We start from the raw sequence: 21,744 nt of genomic DNA on the forward strand, positions 1-21,744 counted from the left end.
CCGGTGTCACGTTCTGCCACAACATGGATTTTGCAGTACCATCATTACTGTGATAAATGTTTCAGCATATTAAAAATAACATGCTTTACTGTGGCTGCGATAACAGACAGGTAGAGGGCTACGCACACACATAGAACTGGAGTTATAACAAGTACCTACTACTTTCTTCACTAATGCTGATTTCAGTAACACAGAGATGTTGGAGCAAAGCAAAGCAATTTCTCGGTTGTTGTTTGCACGAACACAAAAGTTCTGATCTACTCCCACCATCCGAGGACTTGAAGAACTCAATTTAGATGGAAATACCCCCACAACAACAACAACAAAGGGAAAAGCATTTCACCTTGGACTGCTTTTTATAAAAGGGACAATAAAAGCAGAATTCAAGGATCAATACCAACTTCAAACCTCAAGCCTGTAAGTTAGCCTGTTGAACTTGGCATTGGCGCATTTTGCGCTAATGTGGGTAGCGTCTATTGTAGATACCTAAGTAGTGTTGGAGTTTTGAATATTGAGGGACAGTCAAGAGAAATTGTGTGAACGTTGACTTATTTTAATTTAATTGGTTACTAAATTAAATAACCAGAGTAGTCAGCTGGATGTATGAAACTGTTTTTAATCGGGTTTTTTTTTGTGGAACTTCATACAGCAACACAAGTTCAGATGGCTGTTGTTACAGCTCCCTCTGCCCTGTGATCTGCACCGGTGTGTGTGTCTGTTGCTGTTGAACGTAATTTTACTTGATGAACATGTCCTGTGGTTCACAGGCTACTGTATTCATACAGTGTACTTTGGGTTTTCTGCTGAACAAAGGCTGTTGAGATGCCTCTGAGAATGAATAACCTTACATTCACTACATTATGGGGGATGTTTGTGCAAGTGGAGCAGAATTGCCCCCCAACAGATAATGCTTGAGGTCGGCATTTGAAAACTGAGTTGGATGACGACCACCAAAGCAATGGTAGAAGCTTTGAAGCATATATAAATTTGCATAGTTTTACACTGAAATCTGCTCTCCAAGCCAATATAGACGCAAGTGGAGACTTCACATGCATATGAAAACAACCAAAATGTAATGTTACCATTTATCGCTTACCTCCACTCTCCTAACTTATCCATACACAGTGATATACCGTCTTTAAAACATGTCACAGAGGACAAACAAGTGAAGTCAGGCAGATGTAATTGATTACATTCCAGCACATTCTGTTTCTGCTGTTGTGTTAACAAATACACAACTCAACAACAATTCAAGAAGGACTCCCCAAGTAGGTCATTTTGTGAAACTTTTATTGTCTTTTTTCAAGTCTGCATGGACCAAGTGACAGTGTTACAGGTATACAGTACAGAAAGCATGACGAGTATAAAACAGCAGGGAACATGACTGAATACAGGATATATGACCGGAAGAAGCAGAACACAATCATAAACTACAAATCTAATTAACAGAGTGCCTGTTTAAAAATAAGAAATAAATTATACTGTATCTCTAATTCATACTGTATAACTTTAAATTGATAACTACTGGTGATGTCACCTCAACGAATCTCACGTAAGCTTCAATGTTTTCACATTCTGGACACCTGCAGGAAGAAAAAGAAATCATTGATAATTTGACTAAAGTCAGATTTGTTTTTGGCATCAGTTAAGTTAAATTTAAATGTTTTAAATAAAAGTTATGTAAATTCAGGCATATTCAAACATTTCAATCCCTTTATACAAAGGGAAATACTGTAACAACTGTATTTGTATCATCATAGACGTCAATATTGTTGTTTTTAATAAACGCCACCAACAAAATATAGTGAGGTCACTTGAATTATTCATAGCACTTGTTCATTATCATTTACTGTGCTTAAGCTTGGAAATTGAAAAGAAATGGCTTGCTGAACAATGTTGACATCAAACTGGATTAAAAAATGTTTTTATAAATACATTTTCAATGGAGATCGTGTAATAAGGCCTAAATCATACAATTTGGGTAATAATCCCCAAAACACAAATATGATCACTGCTCTAAGTTTTTAACAGTAGCATCTAAAGCCATCCTGACAATATTGTACAAAAGAGGAACATACATACCTTTCAATGAAGGGGATAAAAGAGGGATAACATTATCTTCTTAGAAATATTTGGTACGGTTGAGAGCTCTTTGTGCCAGCTGTCCGCTCTCGTCCGTTATTCTCTCCCAGTCCGTTTGACCCACCACAAAGCCAATAGCGCGCTTTCTATCTGCCTCTTTCTGCTCTTCAAGATCAGCCCATCGCACCTGAAGAAAAAGGAGAGCAACCGGGGTGTTGTGTTATAACCAGGATATTGATGAATATAGAAAATACAACAGTTACATAATGTTATATCTAATATTGGATCAAATGCTGTAATTAAAAACTGGAGTACCTGGATTTTTACATTTAGTATCTTCTTGTTGCCTCATTGGTAAACAGATTTTAAGATGACACAAGCAACAGCTCTGCAAAGTGTCAATTTCAGGGTCTACATTATCTGTTAGTTACCTTTTTTTCTCTTTAGTCATAATGTCATAAAGTCTCAACAATTAACCATCTTTCTACTCTTTCAAAAAAATACTTGATTGTTGAGTCTCATTCCTAGGTCGTCAGATACTGATGGTTTGGGTTGGTGATGCATAGCAGAGGGCACTGAAATCTGCCAAGACACGGTGACCGGCACCATTTTTTTCTAATGGAAACTCTGGTCAATGTACCCTTTTCTTTCCTGGTTCAGACGTCCGTGTGGCATAGTCGTCTGGCAGCTGAAGGTAGTCGTCCAGTCCTGCCATGTCTTCACGTTTCCTCTTCCCACTGCCCCTCAGACCGTCCAATTTGTCTGTACAAATGGAGGATTATTGTTCAGGTCCAATAAAAGGTTTGCACAACCTGATTCTTTTCATTTTCTCAGTACAATCAACCGTATATGAATACATGTTTTCTTAAGATAGAAAAAGTGAGATATTTGAACAGTTTAGGTTTTTGTCATGCTGCATGCACAGAGACAGAGAGTCATAATTCAATGATAGCACCTTTTCTCCTCAAGGACTTGACTTACATTATTAAAAAAACAGCTAGAGCACATCATAAACATCATGAATCAAACTGTGGTGGTCACTCATTAAAAAAAAGCCCCACAAAAAGGAATACCTACCGAGTTTTGCCTCAGACGTGTCCATCTCCCATTTGCTTTTAGGAATGTAGCCCTGTATTTTATAAAGAAACACTGCAACGGTTAAACATCAGGGTGATACAAGGATGAGAGGGGGAGAGAAACCAGGCACGGGCTGAAAAGAGAGAAGACTGGTTTATCAGCAGACAACAAAGACAAGTCAATGTTGAGACAGCATGAGGACTTTTCAAGTTAAGACAATTTAAAAATGGCATGCAAACATTTTGATCTTGCAGGTTTAGAGAAACTAACATCTTCAACTAAGCCTTTGTTCTTAGCTACATGCAAAAGAAAAGTAGTGGACAACAGCTGTGCTCCACTTTGGGGAACCGAAATGTAACATTAATCAATCAATCAATTATCAAGCAAATCGGCAGTTTGACAGTGTGAGTTAATAATCTGCCCCTGTGGCAGTCTGCAGTGATGCTGCTCAAACTTTTACACAAATATTAGTGTTGACTAAACTAAACTAAAAAAAGCACACTGTGTGCTTTCCCTCAATAATCCTCAACTGTCAAATCTGCTATTTGGCTGATGGCACATTTTTGACAGGCCACTATCAGCATCAGCCAGCTCCTATTTAAAGACGCACTATTGTATTTTTTTGACACATTTATTATCTTTATTATTATCTTAAGTGTCAACTACACCAAATGTCTTTTATTTAGAAACTTACAATATATGTACATTCAAAGTAAATGCAATTAAACCTTGAGTAATAGTTTGTTAATCTTGGAGGAAGTTTTCTTGAAACCTTTGTTATTCCAAATAAAAACAGGTAAATCATTGTTTTATCTAAGACAGGCTCAACTATGAATTAAACCCTGCTATAACCTGGAAATATGACAGTGAAGAGCCTCCACAACAAATGGTGAAACAAAATTACAGTTGCAATCTGTCAAAATGTTACTGGTTTCATAGGTGCAATGACTACATGTTGAGGTCAATTTATCTCTTTTTGTTAAAATATGTTTAGATTTTTTTATTGTCATTGGGTTCCTACATGCCTCATATTTTTCCTCTTAAATCTTTTGACATATTTTAGTGTCTACTTGATTAATAGGTACAAAAATGTGTGAAATTGGTCCAGTAGATCACCTCAGCCAGCACAAAACGAGCTGCAATGGCTGCAAAGTAATCCAGTCAAACTACATCCACTAAAAGAGCTTGTCACTGACTGAGGCTGAGGTTGTGTATGTCTAACATCATTTATGATTATTGAAAAAGCGGTTATATCGCTCTCTTCAAAGCCACCAGACTGTATTGACAAAAACAGTCATTTTAACAGAAACACGGGAGTGTCTTTTCTTTGAACTTCAGCGTTTTAAGGGGTTAGTTTGATTTCATAATGACATGTTAAAACACTAAAATCACACAATGACACAAACAAACTAACCAATTGAGGCAGCAAAAGACCTTCCATGTTTTGTGAGGAAAAATGTAATGGTAAAGTTTAAACTAGCTTTTAAGAACTGAATAATCCAGGTGAAATGGTCAGCAATCAAATCAAGCTACTTGAGCTAGGAATGGGGGAAAGGTTTGAGAAAAATACCGTATTATTAGTATTAGGTCAGTGCAGGTTGATGACTATGATAAAATTGTTTAATTAAACATGAGATATGTATTCTAAAATATATTCATGTTTATGCATTTATTTTTATATCGGACAATATTTGTTGTGGTGTTTTGTTGATTTCATTATTTGTTTCTTTTGCTTTCAGGATGTAATCCATATCGATCAACATATTATTTTTTTTTGTGCAAAACTTAAAACTCAAAACAGGTGTGTGTTTATTTCTCCTGATTAGACTTCTGCTCAGGTTTAACAGACTCAGACCTTGTCCACACATACACAGGTATTTCTTAAAACAAAGCTTTTTTTTCTGCTAGGGTGAAGATATTCAGAAACATCGTTTTCAGTGTTTATGTGTAGACAAGAAAACCAGGATTTTTGGCATGTCTCTTGTCTGACGTTAGGGGACGGCCGCTTGATGTGGGTGCAATTCCCTGACAGGACGCTCCGCCTGTGCCGGGCGGATTTCCTCGGCAGCGGTGCACCGCGACCGGCTCTAGGTCGGCTTGCAGAGCGGCTTGGGGCAACGGTGGCTCACGGCTCCGGCCGTGAGCTTTACAGATGTGTAGAAGCTTTGAATATCTTTATTCCATATATTCATAGGCGTATATTGTTATCTTTTTTCTTTGTAACAATGTTCAAAGTGTGTAGAATTATGCTGGAAATACCAGTCTTGCTCCATTTGTTGTATGTACAATTGGGAAAAACCAAACATGAATAAATGATAAAGATACACCGCTGGAAATTCAACTTCCAGCAGCATGTGCACAGATTTAAGGCCAGAGTTCAATGTGCAAACTGAAGTTTGTTGATTAAAGCTGAAGCAGGAGGCAACCTGCTGCTTTACAAGAGAGCAGACTTCAGGGTCCATTTGGATAATTCATAAATAGATCATATACATAGAAGACAAACAGAAGAAAAATATTCAGCTCTTTAAAAAGGAATAACTACATTCAGACAAGATTGTACGTCCCGTTTGCACTGCCAGGCAGCAGCCTCTGAATGCTCCGTCTACACAGTGTGTAGTAAAGCACATAACAGTGCGGTCTTGTCTAACACTACATCACTGTTAAATGTGGTCACAGGTGCAACACAAAAATATCGGACCACATCCAACTGTAATGACGGGTGTGGTACATTAAAACAGATGATGTGCTACAGCAGAGTCAGATGGTGCAGCACCACCTTTGTTTCAAGAAAGAGATTTTAACAATCATGGTTTTCAATTCACAATAATCATCTGATTATTAAGATAATTCTTCCTGTCAAAGTTGACTCTTTTGGGTAGTGTGCACAGATAGCTTCATTAGATTAGGCGTTTCATGTTTGATGGCTCTAGATACAGTTGTTCTGGATAACAAGTCTTGAAAAAAAAAGCTTTACAAAAAATAGTACATGTACAGAGAAATGTTTAATGAAGCTGAAAACTTCATTCCAATGGAGACGTGTGTGGGTATGAGTAACATGCCCATTATCAAACTACAGCTGATGCTAATATATCTTGATGTAAGATTATATCTAAACATTTACGATCATATCTGTAGCTTCCTTTTGTTGTAAATGTTTCTTGATTTCATCCACAATAGTTTATCTAAGATGTCAAGACAGACTTAGAACAAAAGATGAAATCAAAACCTTTTATATTCAAACCTGGCAAGTCTCAACAGTGCAGGGCCACAATACAGCAGTTTGAGACCTGCATATCAGACAGTGAAAAGTTTTGGTTTAAAGATAGGGTTGATGTTATTTCAGCCTCTGACTGCTACTACAATCAAAATAAAACAAGGAATGTTTGGAGAAGACTTGCATGCACTGAGTGGAACTGCAGGTCTTAACTGGCTGATTGTAACATAACAGCTATACATTTTTATTCATAGGCTGTAGAAACAATATCATATTTTTTGGATGTCTGGATGTCTCAGGTAATGCGGAGTTCAAATCTTTAAGGTTTTCAGTCACTACTTCTAATTTTATCCAAAGCATATTTTCATTTTTTAGTCAGATAAATGAAGAATTCTAAAAGAGGTTTTTCTCAGCTTAAATCGGTGACAATGTTTAGACGAATAACCAACAATAAACTGATCATGTTTCGCTGCCTATTCCTCTCAAACATTGAAAATTTCACAGCGTTCATCGAACATACCTACAAGAGCGCACTTAGTTGTACCTCATAGGGTACTACGAATAAAAAAAAAAATCTTCAGTGTTCAAATCTTCATTCACATCTTCATCCAAAGTTCACAGTGGATTTCTATTATGTTTTGTATACACACACTACAGTCTTGTCAAAGTCAGCTTATGAATTCTAGTCATGTTTAAAGAAAGTGTTCATCAATAATAAGGTGCATAATAAACATGGCGGACACGAAATTGTAAAGAGCTTGAACTTGTATGTGATTTTCATGCTAGAATGGTCTACAAAGCAAAGCAATCTCTCATGTTATTTTCCAATGGATATTATGCTGGTGCTGTACCATGTGAACAGCTCAGTGGTGCCATGAGGCAGTGTTGGAACTTACATGATGCATTTAAAAAGCATCATGTAAAAGAATATCAAAGAAAAATACATTTTAATTGGCATTTTGGCATGAGGAACAAAAGCTATGCAAAATTGTAGGTCTTGAGGCCACAAATGTGTTTTCTATCAGTTACTAAGAGTTGGGCAGGATCACATGTTTGTATGATAACATGAATTGCATATAATATGTGATAAAATAATAAAATACAAAAAAACTTTAATACAAGAAGCTTTTTCAGGTTAATAAAGCACATCAATAAATTATTATGAAATTTACTATACAGTTATAAAATCAATTTACAAAAAACACTATTTTTTTGAGGAAACTCTAGAAATAATATTTAATATTTTTGATTGTTTATTCTGCAACCCACATAAAAACCCTTAAAACATGTTATTTAGGTACTATAAAAGATTAGTTCTAGAAACACTGTTTCTTCACCTGTCCAGAGTAAATGCAATTTCATTCCTACCCTTAGTTCTTTATCTCCGGTGAAAGCCTGGAGGCGATTGTGCTTTTGGTCATATGTGTGTGTTTGTTTGTGCATCTTTCCGTCCACAGCTAATCTAGCATAAAACTGCATACCCATCAGTCTATTATTTTTGATGCACATGTATGACTGTATTCTTAAGGACCTCTAGTGGTCGCTATGATTTACAATTTTTGAAAAAACTATTAACCGCTTCCATTACGAATTTTGTTTCCACTATGGACAATGTATGTTGCAGTCACATTAGTAATGGCAATTTCATTTTGAAACTTACAAACATCGCTGGTGTTTTGAAACCTGCATATTGTCTCCTCTTCATTCCAACACCTCATGCAAACATGTTGGCGCACTCTTCTAGTATACGCAGCTAGTTTGCAAATGCATGCGGCAAAGGTTTTCTGCTTTTAGATAATCACACTGTAATCAAGTGCTGGATAGGGAAGTATTTTATAATATGATGTGGAAAAAACATTCTACAATTTGTGAATTGAATTTGCACTTATGTATAAAGGACATTAAACTAGGATATCAATAATCATTTCATCTCATTTCATTATGAAACTTTGTGGTGATTTTGTAAAAATTAAAAGATAATAATGGGCAGTTGATTTTGATTATGCATGGGAACATTTTCCGCTACAGGAAGTTTTACTCGCAGATGTAACAGACATGTTTTCAAGGCTGTCATGTGAGGATTTTTTTGCTTTCGTCTTTTTTTTTCAATCTGGATTTTTTAAAATTAAAATCTTTATTTTGTATTAAATCATTTGATAAGAATGTATCTTGAAGTGAAAGAGATTTTGAACTAATTAAGCCATGACTTTCCATGATTTCCACCTATTCTGGTGACATTTAAAAACTCACCTGGTCAATAAAACAAAACAATATGTTTCAAACACTAATGCTAATATTAACTTCTGGATAAACCTCATGTGGTAGATAGAAAAACACTGCTCCAAAAAAAATAAGGGAACACTTATCAGATCAGATCTTGATGAACGTATTCTTCAAGTTGAAAATCTTGATGTACATCTAATGATGTACATTGTGCACCAGGAGGAACCCAGGGCCCACTGCACCAGTGTAAGATCTGACAATCACTCTGAGGATTTCATCCCGGAACCAGTACCCGGTAGCAATCAGGGAACCCTTGGCTATGACATGGAGGTCTGTACGACCCTCCAAGGATATGCATCCCCAGACTATCACTGCCACTGACCCACTGCCAAACCAGTCATGTTGGATGATGTTACAGGCAGCGTAACATTCACCTCTCCAGACTATTTCATGCCTGTCACATGTACTCGGTGTGAACCTGCTCTCATCTGTGAAAAGAATGGGAGCCAATGGAGGACCTACCAATTCTGGTGTTCTCTCATGAATGCCAATCGAGCTGCACGATGCTGGGCTGTGAGCACAGGTCCCAGTAGAAGATGTCGGGCCCTCATGCCAGACTCATGGAGTCTTTTTCTGACAGTTTGGTCAGAACATGCACACCAGTGGCCTGCTGGAGGTCATTTTGTAGGGCTCTGGCAGTGCTCCTCCTGTTCCTCCTTGCACAAAGGAGCAGATACTGGTCCTCATGCCACCAGTAGTGACAAGGACACTAACAGAACACAAAACTAGAGCAGAATCAGTTAGGAAGGATAAGGAGAAAGCAACTGTCTGTGGCCGCCACATGCAAAACCATTCCCTTTATAGGGGTTGTCTTACTTTAGCCTCTCCATTGCACCTGTTGTCACTTTCTTTTGCACCAAAGCAGGTAAAATTGATTCACAATGACTTGTGCTTCATAAATGGACAGATTGATATCCTTGAAGTTTAACTGACTTGGTGTTATTCTGTGACGATTAAGTGTTCCCTTAATTTTTATGAGCAATGTTCAAATACAGTATGTGGAAATGATGCTGAAATCTACGTGGCTATAAATAAAAAAAAAAAATTCCTACCAGATCACCCTCTTCTTCCTCTTCTCTCTTGGGTTCCTTGGGTTCATCATCAGGATTGAAGTCTTCCATTTCAACCTAAAAACAGATGCACATGTTAGCTCAACTCAGTTATTGATAGAGGACTATAAAATCATGAAACCTGTCATGTATTGAAGACCACACCTCTTCTATAGCAGCATCCTGCAGCAGGGACCGGACATCCAAGCGCACCATATGAGGTGGTGAAGGCTCCCAGTTGTTCGACATCTGTGTACAGAAACATCCATTATAAAGTGTATGTTTTATGTTTGAGCTTTACTGGATTTCACCCCTTTCATAAATGTATCTGGGAGAGCTAACTGGTCTTACAGACCTTCGTTATATCTTTATGGGTTCGTCCATGGACATTTCTCTTGGCACAAGTCTGAGTATCTGCAGTGATTTCAGCCAGGTACACCTTGAAATAAGCAAAAAACAAACAAGACCTTAGCCAAGAGCTGCTTGGAGAAAAAAAACTCATTCATGAACACAACTCACCTCAAAGCCTTTCGTTTTGGCTGCACTCCAGAACTGGTCAAAATGTTTCACCCTGACATTAATAGTGTCTAAAATGATGAAGGGGAAAAAGCCGTCGTCCAGAGTTTTCTTAAATGTTTTAAGCATGCTGCTCCGGTAGGTATCCTCCATCTCTGGCTCATACTCGTACTCAAGAACCTGAAAGACAGATTTTTTGTATTACATTGTCTATGTTCACAATAACTGTTATGCATCTGTCACTTGATGTTGCTCGCAGGTGCTGACTTAATTTCTAACTGTTTAATACAGTACCACTTTGTTGTTGGTGCATGTCAGTCTCACCTTCGTTTTGACCCTTCTCCCTGTGTCTGGGTCTTTCTCGACTTTCTCAACCTCTGTCAACTTTTTTAAATTTGTTAGCTACCTCAGAACTTTGTCGTTTCCATCAACCTTTTCTAATGCAGTACTTCAACACGCACATGAAAATATGATGGAAAAACAGTATTATAACTACTACAACTACAAGAAACGTTCATGTTGACTGTGGCGCCCCCTATGGACAAAAGTGGTAGTTTTCCACCAAGTGACTTTTTTGTTCATGCTGTACCATACCAACAGACTACAGAGAAACGTCCTCCTCAGGCTGTTTGACCCCTCAATTCAACCTTGTCAATCAAAGAATAATTTTAATTTTATGACTTAGCCAACAGTTATTAAAAATAACAATAATAACTATACATAAAAAAGCCAATCTTCTCACTGATGCTCTCCTTATGCATGACATACAGAGGCATCAGTAAGCTGAGAATATATCTATTTAAGTTTCTGGTACTACAACTTAGCGCCACTTTATTATTGCAGGTCAGACTCACCTTGGTTTTTACCCCTCTCCCTGTGTCTGGGTCTTTCTCAACTTTCTCAACCTCCGTCATGAAGTAGTCATCCAAAACAAGAACTCTTGGAGGCGCACCACCACAATCGACTTCTTTATCCTTAAAAATATCAAAAAGATTTAGTTGTAGAAAAAATAAATTATAAATATATAAATTATTTATTGCTGTCAAAAACATGTTTTGGGGAAGGCATATAAACATGCTCTATGAGTACTGTTGTTGCATATTGTTAAAGTTTATTACATTACATTATAATTATATTACACTATGATTTGCTGTTAGGAATCCACTCACCCGTATCAGTTTTGCGACATGGCTTTTTCCACTTCCTGGAAGCCCTCTCATTATGATGACAATCTGTTCATACAATACAGCGCTCAAATGAGTACTTAATATTACATAACTAACAATGTGATGTTGTTACATCAAGATATATTACAACAGTAACTGGTACCCTTTCAGGTCGAGACGATCTGCCAGGTGGTTTTAGAAGATCGTCGATATTCTTGATTTCTGGCTTTCTCTTGACTCTTGGAGGTGGCTGAGGTGGAGGTGGGAGGGGTGGTGCAGAGGGAGGTCCTCGGTCCTCTGGATAACTTCTTCTGTCAACTGTATGATATTATTTGCAATTCAAACATTTCTCTAAATGGCATTATTTTTCCACTTCTGGACACACGACATTAGTAACAACACAATGGAACAAAGCCTCTTCCTCATTTTGTTATTTCCATACAGGCAGGAGGCTGTTACATTTGCTGTCAAAATAATTCATTAATTATCTGCAGCTAACTTCCTAAAATAAAAAGGGTGACCATTCATCCTTACTGCCAGTTATGTTTCGAATTTGATTTCAGTGGACTAAGCACACCAGTAAATGACTGTCTCACGAGACACATCTGTTGGTTAAGCATGTACCAGGATGCGGTTTAAAAGAGAATTTCGTTGGTCAGACATGCACCACGTCGTTGTGCCGACCTCAATCAACAGATACTTGCCACCAGGCCTAAAAACTTTTCTGGGGGAAACCCTGAAGGTGAAGACACATTCATTAACGAATTTGGGATTGAACATACCATAAGGTGAGGAGCTATGGCTGTAACTTTCAGGCCCACTGCGGTCGAGTCCAGTGCGCTCATATGGTGGTCTGTCGTAGCTAGACCTTCCGTAATGTTCATCTCGATCATGACTGATACTTCGGCCCTTCTCTCGAAGATCCCGATCTCTCTCCCTGTATCCTGAGCGTAAATGAGGTGCCAGTGGAGATCTACACAGAGGATGAGCAGTATTAAGTTTCACTTCATCAACAGAATTAATTGTTTCAAACTGGCACACACTGTTGACTAATCACAATGTATGACACAATGTGATTTTCACCTTTCTTCAACCATGGACTGTGTGCTTGAATCAAAAACAGACAAATAGAAAAGAATATTACATATGTTCTGAAGCAACGCAATTCCCATAGGTTGGAGAGAATAGGGTGTCAGAGCCACTGAGGAAACTTGGTACCTTTCATCCCTCTCTCTTGGGGGATAGCGCTCCCTCTCATATCTTTCTCTTTCATATTCAGGTGGAAGCTTCTCTCTGTATAATTCCCTCTCTCTACTGTACTCCCGGCGGGCCATATAAGGGTCAGATCGTCTGTCATAATATGGGTCTCTGCTGTAAGGATCTCTGGGACCAAGAGGTTCTAGGAGAATTAAATCATTCATCAATGAACAATGGTTAGAAAAGTGCAAAACTTTCTGTTGGAGTAGAGAAAGATCAGCTTTAAAAACTTGAACTCACCTTTTTCATATCCCCTGTCTGAAGGCACTGGGTCAGGCCTCAACACAATTCTCTCACCATAAGAGATCCGCTCAACAGTGGTTCCAGGTTCTGAAACATTGAGTGTGAATTTAACCAACAATGTCCTGAAACTTAGCCAGTTTCATACAATATTGTTTATTTCTAATACTCCTACCATGCCCATGTCCATAATCCACAGTCTTTGGAATCACCGTAGGTGTGAATGCAGAAGAGAGAGATGGGTGGTTATCTGTGGTAGCAGGCTTTGTGTCCCAGGACTCATTTGAAGCAGTCCTTGCAGCAGTCATGCCCTAAGGATGACATATTTGATATGATATAGATCTTAAAGTTAAATACAGAAATGCTCTCTTACACTTGGGGTTAAAATAATTGTTAATAAATACAAATTCAATTACCTTCAGAACGTTCCTGACTTCTGGTGGGATCTCCAAACCAAGAAGACCAGCAGGAAGCTCAGGCAGGACATCAGTTGGTGGAGGCTGAGGTTCAGTACTGGGTGTTTTACCCTCCTTCAATTCCCTGTGGACCAGAAAGAAGAGAGGTCAAGTTCACCTCAAGTCCTTCAAAATCCATTTGAACATAAAGTAGGTAATGTTCTATTAAAATTCTAGAGCTGCAATAAAATAAAACAGCCATCTGCTTTCATCACTGCAGTGTTCAAAGCCACATCTGCTGAACTTGTTGAAATTTTTGGATGATTTGAGTGCCATAATAAATATTCCATTCAACTCCCACGTTCTTTGGTGGTAGGAAAAGTCTCAGAGGTGGACATTTCAATGACTAGGCAAATATTAACAACACTGCAGCCTGCATTGCTAGATTCCACTCGAGCTAACCAGAATCTAATTTGTGTGACCCAATCATGCAATTTATCAATCAGTGATGAAAGAATATAAATTACCTTATAAGTTTCAGTTCCTGGGCAGCTTTCAAGATGATCTCATGCTGATATTGGGAGAGAGCAAGTACATTTGCTCCGCTCGTTCCCTGTGCCGCTGGATCAACTGAGCTCTCTGGCAAGTTTGTGACAGGCGCAACAGAAGGTAAAGGTTTATCCAGTGGATGTTCTTCCCTGTGATCTTCATAGCGAGCCCTACGATCCTCGTAGTTAGCAGGGTACCCTCTCTCTGGTGTTGGAGGAAGTCTTGAAGGCCTATCCCTTTCTGAAGGTGGTGGTGGGTATGGTGGCTCTTCCTGTCGGTACGGGGTCTCATCTCCGTATTCACGGATTCTAAATTCTCCTCTTCCCCTGTCACGCTCATCAAATGGATATGGGGGACCTCTTTCTCTTTCCTCTGGCCAATGGCCATCTCTGTAGGGTTCTGATGGTGGCATGCGGGGTGGATAGTCTCTCTCAGGAGGAGGACGCTCTCTGTCCCATTCAGACTCATAGTGCTTGGCCTCATGTCGATAGTCATCAGGGGGGTAGTCCTGTGGTGGCCGCCAGCGATACCCACCTTCCCCATGACCATAATCCTCAATGATACCCTCTTTATATCCCTCTTCATATTCTGGCCGCCACATGCCTCTGGCCATTCCTCGACCCATAGGTCTCCTCCTCATTCCTCCTGAATCTATTGTCTCACGTGGAGGCAGAGGAGGACCTCTGCCATGTGGTGTTTGCCACCCCAAATCTCCCTCCATTCCTTCATCATACAATGGCTCCTCCTCCAATGGATCTATCATTTCGTGAGATGGTGGTTGTGGCATGAGACGCCTGCCTCTTCCAACATCAGGATGTAGTGAATGGCTATGAGGGTCATGTCCATGGTACATGGGGTGCCCTGCTGGATCCATTTCAGTATCATCAGTGTCCATTTCATAGCCTAATGCCTCATGATCCATTGGGCCATGTGCTGGGTGAGGAGGGCGTCCTCGTCCTAGGTGCATGAAACCAGGATGACCACGTGGGGGACGACCCCGGCCAGGTGGAAACAGAGGTCTCATGCCTCTCATTGGAGGTCTCCTTTCATCCCAATAAAGGTCCCTTTCCTCTGAGTACTCCACTGACTCAGGTTCCTCCCAGTGCCTGTCCACTGGCCCTCCTCTTCCCATAGATGGTCCTCCTCTTCCCATTGGTGGTCCTCCTCTTCCCATAGGGGGACCTCCCCTTCTCATGGGTGGACCTACCATTCCCATGGGTGGACCTCCTCTTCCCATTGGGTGTGGTCCTCCTCTTCCCATAGGTAGTCCTCCTCTACCCATAGGCGGTCCTCCTCTACCCATAGGAGGTACTCCTCTACCCATAGGCGGTCCTCCTCTACCCATAGGCATACCTCCTCTTCCCATAGGAGGACCACCTCTGCACATTGGTGGGCCTCCTCTTCCCATAGGTGGCCCTCCTCTCATCATTGGGGGCCCTCCTCTCCCCATAGGGGGTCCAGCTATTGGCTCCTCATAATATTCTTCATCTGTTGGGAAGTAATTTTCCTCTGGCATCCACATTTCTTCAGGAGGCACCTCCGATTCCCCACCACCATACTCCTCATATGAAGGATTTTGCCAGTGATATTCTTCTTGCTCTTCTGGCATCCCCAAGTCCTCTTCAGGTGGCATGTAGTCATAAGACCCATCTTCTCCTATCGTTTCCCCAAGCGGTACAGTGTTTGATCCCCTGAACTCACCAGAGCCCATCTGCCCACGTCCTCTTCCCTGCGCTTTAACAGGCACTGGGGTATGGGCTCGCCCCCTACCAAGAGGAGGCCTTGGAGGATTTGGTCTTGACTGCATTTCTTCAGAAGCTTGTGGCTCCTGTTGGATTCCGGGGGGGTTCGGAACCAGAGGAGGTTTCTTGCTTGCCAGTGGTCCATCTGGTTTGAGGGGATTTAGTACAGCACTATTTATGGATCCCACAGTAGAAGGCGCAGTCACAGAAAGCTTGCTGTTCACTGTTTTGTTTTTTTCACTATTGTTAGAAACATTTTTGCCATCAGTTTCGTCAGTCTTTGTGTTTGTTTGTAATGTCTGAGGAATGGGGTCATCTTGGACAAAAAAGCCCTCAGTTCCGTGCAAGTTGTCATCTGTTGGATCCTCAACTTTACCCTTTTTATCTGGTTCTGATTTACTTTTATCTTTGTCAGACTGTGACTGCCCAGCTGATTTTCCTGGAGTCTTAGTTTCCATACTGGCAAGTTGCTTAGTGGTTGGTTCTGCCTTTGAGTGGGGGCCTTGCTGTTGTATTTTCTGTGGCACAGTTGGCCGTTCAAAATGAGGCGGGGGGCCAGGGTGCCTTGGGGTCTGTTCAACCCTAGGCTGTTGCCCAAATCGAGGTTGGTCAAATCTGGGGGGACAATCAAAACGTTGCTGTGGTTGGTCAAATCTGGGAGGACCATCAAAGCGTTGCCGTGGCTGGTCAAATCTGAGGGGACCATCAAAGCGTTGCTGTGGTTGGTCAAATCTGGGAGGACAATCAAAGCTGTGCCTTGGTTGGTCAAATGGAGGGGGGCCATCAAAGCGCAGCGGTGGTTGGTCGAACCTTGGGGGACCATCAAAGCGTGGCTGTGGTTGGTCAAACCTTGGGGGACCATCAAAGCGCTGCTGCGGCTGGTCAAATCTTGGAGGACCATCAAAACCTTGCTGTGGCTGATCAAATCTCGGGTTGTTTCCACTGGGACCAGTAGGATGACAGAAATTAAGAGAACATTATTATTAAAACAAGCTTACTTTTAGAGAAAGTCAGTGATAACCTAACAATATAAGACAATGCATATTCATTGCAAACATGAGGTGCTGTTGTCTGTTACCTCGAGAGACCACCTCATTCAGATACCCTCAACTGGTTTTAAGAATAATATTTCTTTTGGAAACCCCTTCTCAAATGTGACAATTTTTAATAAAAAAAATGCCAATCACATAAGTATGACAGTAGTATGAAACAATCCCTTCTTACCGTGGACCTCGAATACTGTTAAAGTCTGGTGGCTGAATGGTTGCGGGGCCTGGGGGTCTGACTAAGACCGCAGGGCCACCTCCTCTCACAGGGGGTCCCGTAGATGATTCTGAATTTGGCCCAAAGCCAGTGGGCCGTGGACCTTGGGATCCAGGACCAACAGCTGCAGGGGAATGCTGCATACCTGGTGTTCCTGACGGCTGCTGCATTTGCACATCTTGTCCAGGGTATTGGCCATACTGTCCCATCATCTCACTACTATACTGGCTTGAGGCAAATGGCACCATGGCCGTGAGAGTGGCCATCCTTTCTTGAAGGTGGGCATTGGTGGCGTTCATCTGCTCCTGCCACTGCTTCCATTGGTGCTCATAGTCCTGCAGTTGGTCTTTGTGGGGATAGGTCTTGAACTGTTCATGCCACAGGACGAAGGAGTGATTCCAGTCTTGGAATAAGGGCGTGAACTGCTGCTGTTGCATTTCATAGTGCCTCAACTGCATTTCAGCAGACATTGACTGCAAAAAAGCACATTAAGGAAAAGATGTAATTCATTTTGAGTTTTTCAGGCTCCCACACAATCTTTTTTTATTCTTTTGGTTTCACTTTTAACCTTTCACAGTAACCAGCCATATCGTAATTATCAAAAAAACCCCACAATTTAACTACCTGTAGGTTTGCAGGTTGCTGAATCCGCTGTTGGTATTGTTCCAGGATCTTCTGAAGCTTTTCGTGCTGTTGCATCAGAGCCTGGTATTGTAAGCCAGCTCTCTGCTGCTGAACCTGTTGCCACTGTGCTGCTGCAGCCTGTAACTGCTGGAGCCGTGCAGCCTCCTCTGGGTCTTGTGGGACCTCAGGCTGTGAACATGGACAAGATTGGAGCAACACATATCTTTGTAACTCACAAAGAATATTTTGACATAAGTGAGGGTAGCTTGTGATGGAAGGGATGACAATTTATTTTGATGGAAGCAAGGCACTACTGAGAACCACCTCTAACCATTCCAAACACTCAATGTGTAACTTGGTCCAACAGGCCTGAGTATCAATCTTCAACCAAAATATCCCAAATGGTCCAACACAGAAAACTGGCACGAAATTATGGTATTCATATATTGTCATTAGACACTGATGGATTAAAACAATTTGGCATACTTTGTAAAAACAAGAAAGTCTAACCAAGTAATCAGCAAATCAAGGTATCCTTACAAATTGTTGCACATTACAAAACTCAAATTGCACTGATACTGCAAAATTTCATATGATTCCCAGTCCGACAAACAAAGAAGAGAAAGGTTAAAACATGAGTACAAGTGCATTACTTCTGCTTCTGTAACTTACAGAGGGCATCTGCGACAAGTAAAATCAATGGGGGGCGGTCATTATTACAATCATTATCACCACTACAAGGGGAAAGATGAATGAATGTGCTTGAGTCCTATGAATTTATCAAATTCATGACATGGCAGCTGTCACAAGAATTCGGCTTAAATATTTTTGGACATGATGTTGATGGGAGAGTGGCAGTGGGACTTACTGTGTCTGTAACTGTAGGCGATTTTCCTACATTTTCACTCTGTAAATTCATGCAAACAATACAAATAATGTTTAGAGCCACTAATAATCAAATATCGCTGGTATACGCTATATAAAACTGGATTTGGCGTGTTCTTAAATGCTGTTGACTACAGCACTTGCAAATACCAAAAAAAAACAAAAAACAAAAAAAAACCCTATGCATTGCATTTAACTAAGCATTGGAACAGAAACAAAAGTAACAAAAACAGAAAAATACTTTAAATGCTGGGGTTAGGTTACTGTCAATCAAAAAATTTAATGCAAATCATTTTCACCAATCTGGGATACATGAAGGGTTCAAAAGCACAAGTACAAATCAGATGCTTTTTTGTCATTGTTCCTCAACTAATCAGTGCCAGTAGAGGTACAGCCATGATAAATCAGGCCAATAAATATTAGAATAAACTATTCTCCTTTACTGTTTTAAAAGTACATCTGTAGCACTGTTCAGTTTATAGTATATAAAGAAGAAACATCAATGAGTGCATCTAAATATTGATTATAAAATACATATTAAAACATTGCTATAATGTTCTAAAAATCTTGTGGGTGAAGAATATTTTATCATAACAGTGCAACAGAAAAGAATGAAAATGTTAACCAGTTGTCGTTGTCAGAGCGTTGAAACAGTGAATAAAACTGTTCAATTTAAAAAATCTGACTTAATCTTAATTACTCACTGTATCAGTCAAAGCCCAATGCAGATGAGCAGTATACTGATAGCTGAAAGTTACAGAGTTTACATTTTTGTATAACACATGTAAGAAAGCAGGTTATCATTTTCCCTCATCGATACAAAAAAGGGCTCAGCTTTACTACCTTACTACGCTTATATGACTGAACAATGCTAGATTCTTTCATTCCATCTGTATCAGTCTTTGATTCATGAAATGACAAAAAGAAAATGATTAAAAAGAGATAAAAATCAATGCAGAAGAAGCAGAAATATTATCTCAGTTATTCCATGCATTCTTCTTACTTGTCAAAACTGCTGCACACATCACTCACAACACAACTTGTCTCCCACCAGTTCAGTCAGAGATTTGGATGTGTTGCCACAAAAAGTTTTATACAACTTTCGAGTTTAAATTCTTACATACACCTCTGTAACACTTTAGGAATACTTACCCTTAACTCTTCAGGAGGTGGGGGTGGTACTGGGGACTCCTCTTTTGGAGGGGGTGGAGGAGGTAAGCCTTTTGGTGGTTCTGATGGAGGAGGAGGAACTGCTTGTTCCGAGGGGGGTGGTGGCACTGGACCATCACCATCTTTCTGCTTCTTTCTGGCTCTCTCTTGTTTTAACTTTTGTAGATTCTGAAGATGTTGTTTGTACCAAAGTTGCTGTTGATCCTGGGTGAAACAATTATAAGGACATCTGTCAGAAAATGAACACAAGGAACCTTGTTCTTTTTGTTTACTTTACTCCTACTCCTTTACTTTACTCCACTACTTACTGCAGAGGTGAAAACATTTATTAATACACACAGCTGACAACAACAGTAGGACATTCCTGAAAGAGACATGGTAACATTACGCATGTCCAGGTGTTGGTGTGTATACTTTGCAGGGCATTGCTGCGATGGCCCTTCATGCCTAGAGCTGGACTAAGTAGTTCAGTAGTAGTGTAGTAGCTGCTTTTTGCTTTTTTAATTTCCATACTTAATGGCTAATACTAGACTGGATAGATGCCGTTATAAGGGGTCGACCAATATCATTTTTTCAGGGCCGATACCGATATAGATTATTAGTAATCCAAGAGACCAACAACCAATAACTGGAACGATATACATTTAAAGAAAAATAAAAATCTTGTCTCAAAGTTGAGAATAACCAGTGATGGAATGTAACCAACTAGAATTTAATCAATGTATTCGATTACTGTACCTATATACAGTTTGGAGGTACTTTGCTTCAGTATTTCCATTTTCTGCTACCTAATACTTTTACTCCACTTCATTTATTTGATAACACATTCTGATTATTAAGTGATGATCGGCTATTACTTGTGACGTCGGATAGTGTTGTGGAAACTGAGAGAAGAAGGATTCTGCATCAGTAAAAAAAAAAAAAAGGTACTGCATTTCTAATATTTTTTTATTTCATTGGCAACAAAAAACACTCATTCCAAAAATTATAAAAATGCTGAATATCAGCAGGAACCCATCAAAACATGTCTACACAAACAGATACAAGACATTACCTGCAAAGGCAAGGATTTGTCTTCTTCTGTCGTGGATGTCTGTTTCTTCTTGTCTTTTTTGGGAGCTCCGCTGTTCTCCGGTGGCTTTACTGACGGGGGCTCTGGAGGGGGAGGACCCGGCTGGGGCTCGTTGGGTTGTGGTGGAGGCGGAGGAGGCTGTGCATGACCCTGCTGAGGGGCAGCGGGGTCTCTGGTCTGCTGACCAGGAGTCTCGACTTGTTTACTGTACGACTGAGCCCCAAACCCGCTGTCTGAATGTCCTGCTCCTTCTGGATGCCACGATGTCCCCGAATACCCACCCGAGTGTCCAGCACCGTACGAATTAGCATTGTTGCCGTGGTGTAACACAGACTGGAGCTGTTTCTGGTGCAGCATCTGGAGCTGCTGCATCTGCTGGAGGTGCTGCTCCTGCAGGCTGGAGAACATCGAGCCGGTGGATGGAGGCTCGAAGCCGCCGAACCCCGCTGACTGACCGCTGCCAGGTTGTTTGCGGGGCCCAGACCCTCCATAGTTTTGTGACTGGGGTCCACCAAAATTACCCCAGGACGGGTACATTGTTATTAAAAAAAAAGCCGTGGCGGTATACACGGCCTCTGTGCTCACATGCAACCTGAGTGACTTTAAAAGCTAGCTAACGCAGACATACCTGGGTCGATAGCTAACGTCACATTTTCATTTCCCGATTAGGTTAGGCCATATAAAACAAATATTATAAATACCACATCGGTAATAAGTAACACTCATCAGTTAGGGAAATAAATGTGCAAGTTTAGCCTGTAAAAATATGTTATGAAAACCTTTAGAAATTGGGATATCGATGAGCAGTTGATGCTCCAGTGAGAGCAGGGCTCACACTGATGACGGAAATACGTCACACGTCATTCGTGACCACTTCCGGCTTCAGAAATACAAATTAAATGTCTTAATTCACAAATGCTGTTTTTTTAAACTTTTTTTTCTTTACCGTTGTACATATTTGATAAACTCTGAAATTGCACAGCATTGTCTTTTTGAAAACACTATTTATTATATTATCCTAGCATTACATTTGTGTTATCATGATGAAATGGAAAATGGGCATTTATTTGAATTTTTATTTATGTGTATTGTCCTGATAATTAATGATAAGAATAACAATAGTAGCAGTCTTAGCAGTAGTAGTTGTGTTATCTTCCTTG

The 21,744-nt window shown here is 40.3% G+C and overlaps 1 protein-coding gene across 2 annotated transcripts; it reads right to left on the minus strand.

The window, feature by feature from the left end:
- Nucleotides 1-1,273: 1,273 nt before the first annotated feature.
- Nucleotides 1,274-21,356, minus strand: LOC141017781 (uncharacterized). 2 transcript variants are annotated; one of them, XM_073492512.1, is made up of 22 exons: nt 20,567-21,356; nt 19,495-19,716; nt 18,326-18,364; nt 17,458-17,646; nt 16,795-17,306; nt 13,807-16,512; nt 13,301-13,424; nt 13,060-13,195; nt 12,885-12,974; nt 12,606-12,786; nt 12,170-12,360; nt 11,551-11,705; nt 11,391-11,453; nt 11,076-11,195; nt 10,225-10,401; nt 10,061-10,144; nt 9,871-9,954; nt 9,709-9,783; nt 3,160-3,211; nt 2,723-2,844; nt 2,083-2,269; nt 1,274-1,583 (listed from the first exon to the last, which is right to left on the minus strand). In XM_073492512.1, the coding sequence occupies exons 1-21, from the start codon at nt 21,119-21,121 to the stop codon at nt 2,123-2,125; spliced, it is 6,024 nt and encodes a 2,007-aa protein (XP_073348613.1). In that variant the 5' UTR covers nt 21,122-21,356; the 3' UTR covers nt 1,274-1,583; nt 2,083-2,122. The 2 variants fall into 2 exon arrangements, with proteins under 2 accessions (XP_073348613.1, XP_073348614.1); XM_073492513.1 differs by lacking the exons at nt 1,274-1,583; nt 2,083-2,269; nt 2,723-2,844 and having other exon boundaries at nt 3,166-3,292.
- Nucleotides 21,357-21,744: the final 388 nt, after the last annotated feature.

Source organism: Pagrus major, chromosome 22 (genome assembly GCF_040436345.1).
Source record: "Pagrus major chromosome 22, Pma_NU_1.0".
In the NCBI taxonomy this organism is placed as follows: Eukaryota; Metazoa; Chordata; class Actinopteri; order Spariformes; family Sparidae; genus Pagrus; species Pagrus major.